This window comes from Bubalus bubalis, chromosome 20 (genome assembly GCF_019923935.1).
Source record: "Bubalus bubalis isolate 160015118507 breed Murrah chromosome 20, NDDB_SH_1, whole genome shotgun sequence".
Classification (NCBI taxonomy): Eukaryota; Metazoa; Chordata; class Mammalia; order Artiodactyla; family Bovidae; genus Bubalus; species Bubalus bubalis.
Window position 1 is genome coordinate 39,348,572 of NC_059176.1, and position 14,524 is coordinate 39,363,095.

General features: G+C 42.7%; 2 protein-coding genes across 2 annotated transcripts in view; both read right to left on the reverse strand.

Moving 5' to 3' along the window:
* Positions 1-2,128: 2,128 nt before the first annotated feature.
* PSMA4 (proteasome 20S subunit alpha 4) lies at positions 2,129-10,079 on the reverse strand. Its single transcript, XM_006044389.4, has 9 exons — positions 9,947-10,079; positions 7,920-7,946; positions 7,362-7,404; positions 6,954-7,116; positions 5,616-5,693; positions 5,160-5,248; positions 4,565-4,695; positions 3,952-4,075; positions 2,129-2,546 (listed from the first exon to the last, which is right to left on the reverse strand). The coding sequence occupies exons 2-9, from the start codon at positions 7,920-7,922 to the stop codon at positions 2,392-2,394; spliced, it is 786 nt and encodes a 261-aa protein (XP_006044451.1). The 5' UTR covers positions 7,923-7,946; positions 9,947-10,079; the 3' UTR covers positions 2,129-2,391.
* Positions 10,080-11,118: 1,039 nt separating this feature from the next.
* The window catches only part of HYKK (hydroxylysine kinase), a 35,006-nt gene continuing 31,600 nt past the window's right edge, over positions 11,119-14,524 (reverse strand). The window contains exon 7 of the mRNA XM_025270951.3: positions 11,119-11,832. Coding sequence (XP_025126736.2) covers positions 11,831-11,832 — 2 coding nt within the window. The 3' untranslated portion in view covers positions 11,119-11,830. The remainder of the gene's footprint in view (positions 11,833-14,524) is intronic.

Sequence of the window (14,524 nt, forward strand, 5' to 3'; positions counted from 1 at the left end):
AAAGGTCACTTTTTAACAGCCCACCCTCATTATTTATGGATTCTGCATTTGTTTCCAAGTTTCTCCGTAACCCCAAAACCAATACAGTGGTGCTCTCCTGGTCACTGTGGACACACACAGAGCCACGGAAATATTTGTTGCCTGACACACATCTTCCCAGTTGAAGTCAAACAAGGGGCCACTCTCTGCCTTCTTGCTTCAGCTCACACTGTAAAACTGGTCTCCTTGTGGTCTGTTTTGTGCTATGCTTTCTGAATTCTTGTGCTTTTCATTGATTTCACTTTTTAAAATGTCCCCTCAGTGTATGCTGGCTAGTGTTCCTAAGCATAAGAAGGCTGTGACGTGCCTTATGAAGAAAGCGTGTTAGATAAGCTTCACTAAGATATGAATCGAACTGCTGTCAGTCATAAGTTCAATATTAATGAATTACCAATATATATTAAATGTCTTTAAACAGAAACGCACATAAAACAAGGTTATGTACTGATGTGTTGACAAAAATGTTGTGACCAGAGGCTCAAAGGAACCCAACCTGTTATTTCACTAGGAGCGATGCCTCAGAATTTGCTAATTCAGTATTCATGTTGACTTCACAGAACATGAATAACAAGAATCAACTGTATAAATTAAGAGTAAATAGAAAACAACAAAATTCTGTAAAGCAATTATCCTTCAGCTGAAAAGGGGCTTGGAAATTAGCTTAGCTTGAACATCACCACAAACAGAAATTTTCAAGGCACTGCTACTCCTTAAGGGCTTCCCAGGTGGTGCTAGTGGTAAAGAATCCACCTGCCAATGCAAAGAACAGCGGGTTCAGTCCCTGGGTTGGGAAGATTCCCTGGAGAAGGGCATGGCAACCCACTCCAGTATTCTTGCCTGGAGAATCCCAGGGACAGAGAAACCTGGTAGGCTACTGTTCATAGGGTACCAAAGAGTAGGACATGACTGAAGTGACTTTGCATGCACACGCATAGTCTGGGTATAAAGGTGATTCCAATATGCAGCAAAGCACTTCTCAAACTTCGGTATGCATTTGAAACACATGCAAGCTTGTTAAAAGATTGCTGGGCTCTATGCCAAGATTTTGAATCAGGCTTGGGATAGGACACCAGAATCTGCATTTCTAGCCAACTCCCAGGCGATGCTTGTTGATCCACAGACCACTTTAAGTAGCACTGCCTTTCAGCACTTCCATCAGAGAACTCTAAGTGACAGCATCCTCAGTGTACCTGAATTGAGCAAATCTCAGCAATGGAGCACCCCTTGGATAAAACTGAACTATTCTCATCTCTTGGTCACGCTTTTCCCCTGTAGCCTTCATTCCTGCTTCAGCCTTCCACGTGGCTTGTGCTGCCATCTGTGGGCAGCTGGTCTACTGCACAATCCTCAGCATCGTTTCCTTATATCCACATCACATCTGGCCTGGCTCAGTCCACATGTTCGTTCTCAAACCCATTCCTGCAGACTGAGGTAGGGACTGTCTCACCTTTGTGACAGGAGTGGGGTTCTCTGACTGACAGACCCACCAGGACCACCTGGAGTAGAGGGGTGGAAAACCACAGTGGAAGACCCATAGCTTACAGGAACGATGGGCTCACGGTAGTGGTCACCTCTTGGGCAAGAGAAGAATGAGACCTGAAATGAACACACAGGGGACTTCAAAAGTACTGATTAATTTGCTTCTGGAGCTGGGCAGTCGGTACATAGGGCTTTCATTTTAATTATGCCTTTCATGTTTTACAATGTTTGCATGAATGTATGCGTGTATACACACATACAATTTTTAAGTCCAGTAAGAATATCCATCAGTATCAAAGGCTGGCAAATCTAGAAGAGGAATGTGACTTATTTCACTGGACAAGCCTCTGATAGGGTAATATCAGATGAGGTCTAGAAGGACAGCTCTGTTTTGCTCAGATTGGGCTACAGGTTCTCCAAGTTGGTAGGGAAACAAAATAGGAAATCTCCACTGCACAGTTCCCATCTTTCTCTATTTATGCTGTTTACATTTCTGTCCATTTTTTAAAGGTTACTGCAAAGGTGGCCACACTACATACATGAAAAAAACCACAGCCCTATTAATCCTGTATCTTCAACAGTTATTGCTAGAGAATTTTCCCCTTCACCATTTCCATTCTTTCCAAATTTTATTCAAAAAAAAAAAAAAAAAAAAAAGAGGGAGAGGGTGATTAAGATGTCCATAAAGAGTAATCATTATTACAATATTCACCTGGACAGAAATAACAAGGACCCAATTCAGTTGGTACCATCCTATTTTCCCACTAGACAAGTTAAAAAAGTTTGTCAAAGCTTTCTCAAAGTGGAAGAGTAGGACAGCCTTTACACTGAAATGGTGCCCCAAATGAGTTATAAAATCCCTGATTTTGTCTTCTATTTATCCTTTTCTTTCTGTTCTTTTTCTTTCTTCTCACGCTCAGCTTTAGCTTCTTCTTCCTCGTGTTTTTTGATCAACTGTTCCACTTCTTTTTGTTTGAGAACTCTGATGACAGTCTTTCCATTCTCTCTTGTTAGTGTGGCAATTTCCACTAGAAGCAAACACACACACATGTATTACAGGCAGCCATACTTAGCCAACACACTTAACAGGCAACTACAGTTTAATCTCTTCATACCCTTTGAGCTTTACTACACTTTTCCAAGTTTTCTGCCTAATACAATTAATTCATAGATACTTTTAAGGAAACAAAAATACTTTCCATCTGGTAATGCTTTTATGAATATTTTTATTTTAATATCTTCCTTATCTTCACCCATACTAACCTCTGAGCTGCTGTTCTGTTAACTTAGGAAAAAGTTTTCAATACAACCAGCCGATTGCTCTAGCTAGCCTGACCAGAAGAAATCATAATCTCCTTGTTGGAATCTCTGCAGGCTCAGCCAGTATCTTTAACCACTATTTACATTTATTTTTCACAAACTTCTCAAAAGAAAAGTAGCCCCTATGACTACAGATGAGAAAAACCAGACTAATACCAAAAGGAGAAGAGCTTCTGAGTAGGGGAAATCGAGTACTGCCTCCTGAAATTAAGTAGAAGTAGACAAGAGACAACAATCTGCAAGTAAATGGCATTTTTAAAGGAACACCAGAAGCTAAGTCATCCCAAATTAAATCAATATATTAATTTACCATAAGTTTTCAAACACATTATTTAGAAATATTGTTTTATGTGGTCATATTGCTATTGCTATTGCTAAGTCACTTCAGTCGTGTCCGACTCTGTGTGACCCCATAGATGGCAGCCCACCAGGATTCCCCATCCCTGGGATTCTCCAGGCAAGAATACTGGAGTGGGTTGCCATTTCCTTCTCCAATGCATGCAAGTGAAAAGTGAAAGTGAAGTCGCTCAGTCATGTTCGACCCTCAGTGACCCCATGGACTGCAGCCTTCCAGGCTTCTCCATCCATGGGATTTTCCAGGCAAGAGTACTGGAGTGGGGTGCCATATGTGGTCATATAACTTTAGCTAAATATAGCATTTACAACTGTAAACATGGGCTTAACATAAAAGATCAGTAGATGCAGAACTTATTTAAATGTTATACCTCTGATAAAGTACACCAAACGTATATATATATATATACACACACACATATAAATATGTAACTTTCTTTCATATTCTTTAGTTTGTATATACATGAGCATAGATATTATCATTAAGAAGTCGATGAGATAAAATAGGACGGCTTAGATTTAATTACAGATTGAGAACATTCAGGCTCAAATCCTTAAGCTTGGAATGTAATGTGGAATTGTAGCTCCAGAACTTGTCAATGTTGACCCTGGTCAAGTCTAGGAAATGGTTATAAGGCCACCTAACTTAAAAAGGCTGCTGTTTCAATGAACTACATAACATGTTAAAGGCCTAACACAAGAGCCACTCAATTACTTCTCTCACTAAACAAACAAATTACAGGAGCACACATAAATTACCTTTTTCAGCAGACAGCTTACTAACATCCATGGTCTTATTTAGGACTTTGATAGCTAAAGCAAGTGCTGACTTCAAAGTCATTTCTCCTTCTTTGTAGTCTTGTTTTAACATTGATACAGCTGCCTATAAAACATAAACAAGAGTCAACATAGAGAATTTCCTTTAGAACTGTACATTTTTAGGAACATGAATAATGCCAAATTATTATTGGCATTATAACCAATATAAACAATTTCGATGGGAGGGAGGGTAGACATGGGATAGGGGTGTGAAGGAGGGAGGTTGATGATCTATGAATGGACCCCAGGGATCTGTGACAGAATTCAGGGAGTCTGTGACTATTCTGTGGGAAAAACCCCAAAAAACTAGATCTTATTTTCACAACTTCTAACTGAAAACTGGTACTTCCTTTCATTATTATTGTAGGTAATAAATCCTAGCAGTATTAGTACTACCTGTGACTTTATCACCAATAGAAACCACAGAGATTTTCATATCATGTTAAGTTTGTTGCAGCTACTTTAAAATGTTGTTTACACTCATCACTACTTTGTAATTATGGCAGTGATTAGACCTTTTGCTAGATTTTTATAGCAACACAAAAATACTCACAGCACTATTATTTCCAATGCATGTGGCTTTCCAACCTCCATAGTTTCCACTAGGATCGCTCTGATAGAGCTGAAAGCCATAGTGCTTATCCCAGCCAATGTAAAGCAATGAAACACCAAAAGGACGTTTTCCTTTAACAGAGAAAACAAAGTCACATATCAACACTCTAAATTTAGCATCACTATGGTTACTTGAGCTCAGTGAATGTGGCTAACCCCTCTTCTGTGAAGTTAAGCATTCATAAACTGCTCATGTTCTGGCCACCACAGATAAGCTCCATCAGAAATTCCACTTTTGTTTCTAGGATTTGGATGCAGTGAGGAGAGGGAATACACAGATGACCAGTGCTGAATACCATTACTATTACGTAAAAAGTAATTTGTTTTCTGATTTTAAAATGTTATTTTGGCCTTTCAGTAGTCTATTAATAAAATGTTTGATAGTCTACATAGTAGAAGCCAGTTAGTTCATGAAGCTGGCATGTATGAAAAGTGTCTACTTATTTCATTTTCAATTTCTTTTTACTGTTTCAAAAAGGTTATTACTCATAAAATGTTTTAACTTTGGGGAATAAAATTTCCAAAGGTCTCAGTACCTCCAAACTGTGTATAAGCTTGTTTGATATCACACAGTGCTGTGACCAACTGCTCACAAGGAATTGGCTCCTGATACTGTAATAAATACCTAGGATAAAGAAACTGGCATATTAATAGTTTTCTCTAAAACACTACACACTCTAAGCAAAATACCCTCTTAAAATATCTCTGCCATGGGGACAACATAATAGTTGTAATCTGAAGGGGGAAGGCAGAGGGTATGGCAACACTTAATAACCTTACTGGAAACAACACTGGGTTGGCCAAAAAGTTCGTTCAGGTTTTCCATAAGATGAATGATCTTTTTGGCCAACCAAATATTTTACAAGTTTGGTTAAAGAAATAAACTGTAATTTTCAGTTAATAGGTTTTTAATGACTTTAATCTTAAAAAAAAAAGCATTCTTCTTAGAAACATCAAAATTAACTTTACATATCAATTATTTATGACCATACCTTTGCGCAATAAGCCTCAGTTCATTGGTCAGAACATTAGCGTCAGAAGTTATGCCTGCCACGCTACAGGCCATATCCCTTGCAGAAAAGAAAGACATTCATCTGTAATTAGGGAGGATGTTTGCCAGAGGTATTTTACAAGTTTTACAATACACTAAATTCTATTAGAAATTCACCATGCTTACTCACAGGTGCTACACCCTTCAGGCAAAAACTACATGAGTTTTATCTTTGTTGGAAACTTTCAACTTGTTGTCATTCAACACATAAGATAAAAAATGCACCCTTGAGTTCTTCACAACAGATGCATTTACCATCACCACCCTGTGAACAGGGCAAGAGAATAAACACTAGGAAGCTAGGGTAAATCCCAAGAAGATTCAACCACAGGGAAGAAAAATGTTTTGCCAGACAGGAAGACAGACTACTTCACATTCTTGGGAATAAGTATTCTCACTTTCAAAGGCCTCACTTGATGGGGGTGAAGGTGAAGGGACCCGAAGGGCAGGATATTTTTGAGCCTGACCAGGAAGCCCAGGGCTAGGCTCACTGGGAGAGTGCATTTTCTTTATCTACCCTCCGTTTCCTGAAGGCTGCCCTGGCTCTCCTACAGCCTTGACTCCTCTAGCACTGTGCCCAGTCAAGCCTGCAGGCTGCCTGAGAGGGCCCAACAGGTGCCTGTGGAGGGATGACACTTCTCAGGGTGTGTGTATCAAAGAGGCCCTATAGCCAACATTCACATGGCACACCACAGAAGGGAGGGTCTCCAATCAGCAAATCCACCCTGCTAGCTGCAGTCCTGTACACCCAAGTATAGCAGAAATTTCACTAGTGTACAGGCCCTGTCTAAACTTTTCCAAGACCTCCAGGAGGCGTGGTCTTTGGTAAGATTCAGTATAATAAAAACTAATTCCTCGTAACCATTCTAAACAACACCTCGAGGTCCTCCTATATTCCTAACACTGTGCTAGCTTATTTCACTCATTCATTTTATTTCACTGAACCGCCACAATGACTCCAGTAGGCTCTACTGGAGGCCCAGAGAAGTTAAACAATGGGTGTGAAGTCACAGCTTGTATTGGTGGAACCTAGATTAAACCCAAAGCTGAGTGACCGCCATGCCTGTACTCTCATCACTATACAACGTTTCTCCACTGAGTACCTGGCCCTGCATTTAAGGTCGTGGGCTTCAAGGAGGTTTCAAGCAGGTTAAGTTAAAACCAGGAATTTTCAAAAGTAAAAACACAACAAACTGTTCAATTGTACCGTGTCATAGTGCATAGCCCTCCCAAAATATGATGAGATGTTCTCAACTCTCTTCCCTAAGATTGCACTTACTCATTCAGTTTATAAATTTTTTCGGAAAAAAAGACTTCATCAAGAAGCTTGTGGATGTTGCGTCTCTCTGCTGCAAGCAGAACACCATCGTTTGCTAAAATTCCCAAACAGGTGCCTGCGTGTCCAATAGCTTCCATGGCATATTCAACTTGATACAAGCGACCTACAAAACACAAGCAGAAAGAAACCAAGACTCTCCTCCTTGTTCTTGCACCACTGGTTCAAGAGCAATCAGCAGCAACACTAGAGAGCTACAAACAACTGTCCCACTTTTACTAACAGTCCTATGAAGCACATAATTAACCTAGTGACCATAACCACCTCAAAGTACAAAAAGGATGAACAACTTAACAGTTAAAAATATTTTTTTTTAATTTTATTTGAGACAGATCAAATAATTTATTTTACCTTCTGGAGAAAATATAGTGGTCCTGGAGTCATATCTTCGAGACTGCAAAGGAAAAACATACAAATGATTTCTACCCACTAAAAAAAGTCAACCCCTGCTGCTGCTAAGTCGCTTCAGTCATGCTCGACTCTGTGCAACCCCAGAGACGGCAGCCCACCAGGCTCCCCTGTCCCTGGGATTCTCCAGGCAAGAACACTGGAGTGGGTTGCCATTTCCTTCTCCAATGCATAAAAGTGAAAAGTGAAAAGTGAAAGTGAAGTCACTCAGTCATGTCCGACCCCTAGCGACCCCATGGACTGCAGCCTACCAGGCTCCTCCGTCCATGGGATTTTCCAGGCAAGAGTACTGGAGTGGGATGCCATCGCGTTCTCTGAGTCAACCCCTGCAAACCCACAAATCATTTTACAGAACACATCCTGGCATGCAAAATTCAGCGTATGGGAGGAAACTGATAAGAAGACATCATTCCATTTCAATTTTCTCATGCAAGTTGGTAAGATGAGTACAAGCAATTTGATTTATCAGGCAACAGTTTATTGGCATGTATATTAACTCACCATGTTTTCTTAAGTTTATGATAATTCCTGTAAAAAGAAAATGAGGTAATTATTAAAATGAAACCTACAATTTAAAAAGCATTTCTTGACTTGAAAAAAATCTTTTTGTCCACTCTCTTCATTCAGCCAACATTATGGTGCACCCAGGCACTATGCTAAATGCTGAAATACCAAGATCTTACCTATGTACGACCAATCCCTTTCCTAAAGAGTTTACAGTGAGGGAAGCAGACACAGAAGGACAATTACAAAGCAGTGTGGAAACAGAGGCACCAAGGGTAGAGTGGGAACAGGTTGGAGAAAATCCAGGAAGTAGTTTTTGTGAAACAAATACAAAATATGAGCCCATATTAGAGGCAGGAAAGGCAGAAATAAGGCTGAGAACATTCAGGTCTAAGAGGAAGAATAGGGGAAGAAAGAAGGAAAAGGCATTCCAGGCAGAGGAGAAAGCATGAACAAAGGGCACTGAGGCAGGATAGCTCAATGGGTAAGACAAGTTGCTGAAGTTAAAAAAACATACATATGACATGGAAGCAACCTAGATGTCCATCTACAGATGAATGAGTAAAGAAGCTGTATTCATAGACACAATGAACTATTAGTCGGTCATAGTAAGGAACTAATTGGAGTCAGTTGAACCCAGGTGGGTGAATCTAGAGCCTGCTATACAGAGTGAAGTGAGTCACATAGTGAAAAACAAATATTGTATATTAACACATATACAGGAATCTAGGAAAATGGTACAGATGAACCTATTTGCAGGGCAGGGATAGACACAGATGTAGAGAAGGGACTTGTGGGCACAGTGGGGGGCAGGAGGAAGAGGTTGGGACGAATTGAGAGTAGCACTGAAATACACACACCATCATGTGTAAAACAGATAACTAGTGGGAAGCTGCTGTATAGCACAGGGAGCTCAGCCTAGTGCTCTGTCAACCTAGAAAGGTGGGATGGGAGCAGGTGGGATGGGAGTGGCTGGGAGGAAGGGCTCAAGAGGGAGGGGATATATGCATACTTATGGCTGATTCACAACTTGTACAGCAGAAACCAATACAACATTGTTAAGCAATTATCCTCCAATTAAAAATTTTAAAAAATATATAGATATATGAAAAAACTAAAGAACTAAACAAGTATCTAGATCATGTAGAGCTTTGAATGCCAAGCTAAGAGGCTTAGGCTTTCTCCAGAGGATGATACCGGGGTCCTGAACCATAAAAAGGAGAAGTGGGACAGTAATCTTGGGCATTATTACTATTTCTACAGAAGACAACATTGGGGCTTAGCGTGACTTGGTGGAAAAGCCAAACTTCGGCTTCCAGAGCCAATCTTCCCAAATCCTGGAATATTGAGAATTAAGAATGGAAAAATAAGCAGGGATCAGGCCCCGAAGGCCCGCATGCCCAGGTAAAAACTGTGAATTTTCTCTCTTAAGCAATGGGGCTCCAAGGAATGATGCTGGGCCAAAGAGCCACAGAAGCTGACTGGCATTTTAGAAAGAGCGCTCTGGCTGGTGAAGACTGGGGCAGAATAACCAGTTATGAGGGTACTGCAACAGGCAGCTGAAAGGTAAGTGTGGCCCTAAGCAAAGAGCCAGGAGGGCACAGAGAGGAGACCCGCCGGGCTTCTGATTCGCGCGAGAACACAACTTTCTCATCTCCACGCCGGTCAACCGCCCGAGGCGAGTCACCCGCACCTCCTCTCCCGCAGCTTCACTTTCGCATACGAACTCTTACTGGGACCGAGGCAGCCCTACCACTCTGTCCTGCCCACCAGGCCCGCGCCCGCCCCGCCGCCCGAGCGTCCCCGGCCCCGCGATGCCCGCTCAGCGCAGGGAAGCCCGATGGAGGCCGGCCGGGGCCAGTTCCCCTGCGGGTCCGTCACTGACGAGCCGGTGCAGAGTCATCGTGCCCACGGCTCCTCGGCGGCCACTGCAGGCCGGGACCCGCTCTGCCGCGACGCTCAAGGCTCCGGCCTGCAGGGAGAGCGGCCAAGCTTCCGAGGGTGCGCAACGGGTAAAGGCTCACCGGAGGGAAGACGCTGAAGAATGAAGACCGACACCGAGCACCTTTCTCCACGAGAAAGACACGATAGTGCCCGAGTATCCGCTGCTAATATGGCCCCCGCGCGTGCGCAGATCCGTCGGGGGTGGGGCAGCCGAGGACGCGGAAGTTCTTCTGGGGGGGCGGAGCGAGAGTCTATTGCCCTAACGGGCGCTGGGGAATTGGGGTACGAAGGCATTGGCAGGGATCTCAGCCCAACGAAGGGGCACTAGAACACGAGGAGGAGGGCAGGAAGACGCTGGCCAAGGAGGAAGTGGAATTATGGCTCATGACCCTTTCCCACGCTTTGCGTTCTATTTTCATTTTCACTTTCGGTTCAGCACAAAGTCATAACCTCCAGCAGAGCAATGGTGTTCAGTTCAGTCAGTTCAGTCAGATCAGTCGCTCAGTCGTGTCCGACTCTTCGCCCTCATGGACTGCAGCACGCTCGGCTTCCCTGTCCATCACCAACTCCAGGAGCTTACTCAAACTCATGACCATTGAATCGGTGATGCCATCCAACCATCTTATCCTCTGTCATCGCCTTTTCCTCCCGCCTTCAGTCTTTCCCAGCATCAAGGTCTTTTGCAATGAGTCAGTTCTTCTCATCAGGTGGCCAAAGTATTGGAGTTTCAGCTTCAGCATCAGTCCTTCCAATGGATATTCAGGACTGATATCCTTTAGAATGGACTAGTTGGATCTCCTTGCTGTCCAAGGGACTCGCAAGAGTCTTCTCCAACACCACAGTTCAAAATTATCAATTCTTCAGTACTCAGCTTTCTTTATAGTTCAACTCTCACATCCATACATGACTACTGGAAAAACCATAGCTTTGACTAGACGGACCTTTGTTGGCAAAGTAATGTCTCTGTTTTTTAATATGCTGTCTAGGTTGGTCATAACTTTTCTTCTCAGATGGTAAAGAATCTTCCTGCAATGCAATGCGGGAGGCCTGGGTTCAGTCCCTGGGTTAGGAAGGTCCCCTGGAGACGGGAATATGAACCCACTCCAGTATTCTTGCCTGGAGAATTCCCTGGACAGAGGAGCCTGGTGGCCATAGCCTGTGGGGTCGCAGAGAGTTGGACAAAACGACTGAGCAACTTAACATTTACTTTGCCTTCCCTGGTGGCAATGGTGTGGGATTGCCTGTTAATTGCTTGCTTTTCCTGCCCTGTTCTCAAAATGGGCCCAAGCACCTCAGATTTCACCCTTCACCCTCCCTCTTATTATCTCCCTTCTTGAATATACTTTCCACTTTCATTGCTAATACATGTGTTTTTATACATATAAAGCAAATTATCATGAGGTTTACATCTTTGGGAGAACTTTCACCTTAGTATCCTCCTCTGCCTTTGACGTCATTGGAAAGGATTCCTCTGACCAAACTAGTTAAAGCAATAACCTACCATAAGCATACACACCTGTTATCTTCTGTACAGAAACTATGTTTATTTGCGTTTTCATTATCCATCTCTCTGTTCCACCACTTTTTAAAATATGGCTTCAGTCCCTATGTAAACTATCTACTATTTATGTTTTAAGTTTCTTCAAGGGAGATGATTGACTAGGTCTGAATTAACGTGTGGTCATTTGCTCACAGTCTTCTCCAAGAAAAGGTCCACAGGGTAGGGACTTTGTCCTCTTCATGTAGGTCAAAAATTTATTATTCAGAGTTCTGGGCTTTGAAAAGGAGGTAGCTTGGGAATGAGCTGTGGTTTGAGGTCTCTCCATTCATTTCTGCTTCCCAGGCACATAGGAAGGAGAGCCAAGGCAAGATGGCAAGAGCCACATCCAGAAGGTGTTCTGAAAGCATCCTTAGGTGGCAGTGTAACTTTTGGGATCTCTGAGGATTCCTGCCACCTTAGTTCATCCTGCAGAATTAAGCATTAAGAGTTTTAAGTGAGAGGTAGAATTTATTAGGTCAAAAGAAGAGGGAGCCATTGAGATAAAAGGGCAGAAGTAAAAATGAGTTTAACAAGTGGCTGACAGAGTAGTTCTGTCTGGCCAGAGTGAAGAAGACAATAAACGGAGGAAAAGAGGAAAGGTATTTTAGGCCAAATTTAGAACACTTTCAATGACAGAATTTTTTCTCTGTAGGTAGTGGGAAAAGAGGATTAAATTGATGTTTTAGGATGATGAAGCCTCACGATCTTCCATCCCACATGTTCCTCCTACAATGTGGCATGGATGCTTCCCACTGAGAGGTTCTGTGTCCCCTTGCTCTGTATCTGGGTGGGCTTGTGACTTCAATGGAAGTAATATCATATGACTTTCAAAGGCAGGTCATAAAATATATATTCCTGTCTTGTTCTCTTGGGCAGGTGTTTCTTGGAACCCCAGCACCATGCTGTGAGGGAGCAGAGACCAAACAGAGAGATGTTCCACCAACAGCCCAGATGAGGTTCCAGTGTGTCCTGCCAGATTTGTGAGTGAGGATTCCTCCAGATGATTTTAGTCCTCTGTCACTGAATCTCCCCCAGCCATGAAACCTTCCCCAGCATTCAGGTTTTCCCAGCTAAGGCCTCAGACATCGTGGAGCAGAGACAAGCTGTCCTAATGCCTGTCTGAATTCATGACCTGAAGACACCATAAGATTTAAAACATTATTGAGCTTTTAAGCCACTAAGTTTTTGGTTAAATTGTCACACAGCAATATAATGTAACTAGAGTTTTTATCTGCCCCTACCTAATATGAAGGATGTAGCCCACCAGGCTCTTCTGTCCACGGAATTCTCCAGGCAAGAAGACTGGAGTGGGTGGACATTCCCTTCTCCAGGGGATCTTCCCGACCCAAGAATCGAACCCAGGTATCTTGCAATGCAGGCAGATTCTTTACTGTCTGAGCCAACCAGGAAACCTTAATATGAAGGATGTAGGTTGGATAATAAGACCAGAAACTAAAGCTCTGTTGCAGTTGAGAGGGGCTAAAAGCCTGGACAGGAAAAGACACTTGCAAGAGTAAAGTCTTTGCTGGACAAATGGTATTAATTCCCAAACCTAGAACTGGATTTTCTCCTCATTGGTGGAAAGAACCAAAGACTGGCACCTGTAGATGTGCGTTCATTATAACAGTTCATCAGAGAGACCTTTATTAAGGGTGTGCTAGGGGCTGGGCAGGGAACTTGGTTCTGAAGATAATGAAATAAATATTATTCAGTTTATGCCACCAAAGAGTTTATAAGCCACATTGAACTGATTGACTGGAGATAAGCTGCAGCAAACCCCAAATAGTAAAATAGCAATGCAAGGCAGCATGTATTTAATTGAAAGGGTGGTCAGTAATATTTGTATTCATAATTCAGGGAAAGAGAACCCATGTTAACTGGAGGACCAAACAAGTAGGAAATCTCAAACTCTCAGAAACCTAAGAGTTTCACTGTGTAAGAAAATGAATAGTGGTCTGGGAGTGAAGTACAAGTTTTAGTTCATTTTTCTAGTCCCCAGTTTCCTGAATGGTCAAACCAGATAAAAATCACAACCCCTTAAATTTGAGAAGCATAAGTATTTTTCTGTAAATCATCTCATTTGATTGTCCTAACCCAGGGTGTGTGTTAGGTGAGCCCACAGGGAGGAGAGGAAGGGGGAAAGAGGAAGTGGTGTGGGTACCTGGTTCTCTTGGAGCAAACTCCTTCAATTTTTTAAGCATCTATTTCCTCATCTGAAAATGGGAATTAATCATAAGCTCTCATGGGTTTATAGTGGAGATTAAGTGAGATAATGCAGGTAAAGTACTGTGATATAACATAAAATATATGTTTGGTCTTTGTCCCCTGTTTTAAAGCCTTTAAAATTTGTAATTTTCTGAGTGGTAGGGGGAGAGGAGTGTCTTTTTTATTCATAATAAGCTGCTTTCAGCTACATCTGAATTTATGCTAACGAGGTGAGTCATGAAGGATGGGGGCTGGTTATGAACGGAACCAACCAAGGGACTAGAGGACTGGAACTTTCAGCATCACTCCTGCCTTCTGGGGAGGGGGAGGGGAGGGAGATTGATTTAACCACCAGTGGTCAATGATTTGATCAACCATACCTACATAATGAAGTCACTATAAAAGCCCTAACCAAAGAGGTTCAGGAGCTTCTGGGTTGGTGAGCAGATCCACATGCCAGGAGCATGGTCCTCTGCAACTCGAGACAGACAGAGCTTCGGTGCTTAGGCCCCTCCTGGACCTCACCTTATACGCTTCTTCCTCTGTTCATCTTTTATTATTATACCCTTTATAATAAATTAATAAACATAAGTAAGCATTTCCCTGAGTTCTGTGAGCTGTCCTAGCAAATTATAGAACCCAACGAGGGGGTCATGAGAACCCCCAACTTACAGCCAGTTGGTCAGAAGCACAACTTGGGACTTGAGGCTAGCATCTGAAGTGGAGGCAGTTTTGAGGGACTGGGCCCTTAACCTGGGGGGTCTGCTCTAGCTCCAAATCAGATCAGTCGCTCAGTCGTGTCCGACTCTTTGCGACCCCATGAATTGCAGCACGCCAGGCCTCCCTGTCCATCACCATCTCCTGGAGTTCACTCAGACTCACGGCCATCGAGTCAGTGATGCCATCCAGCCAT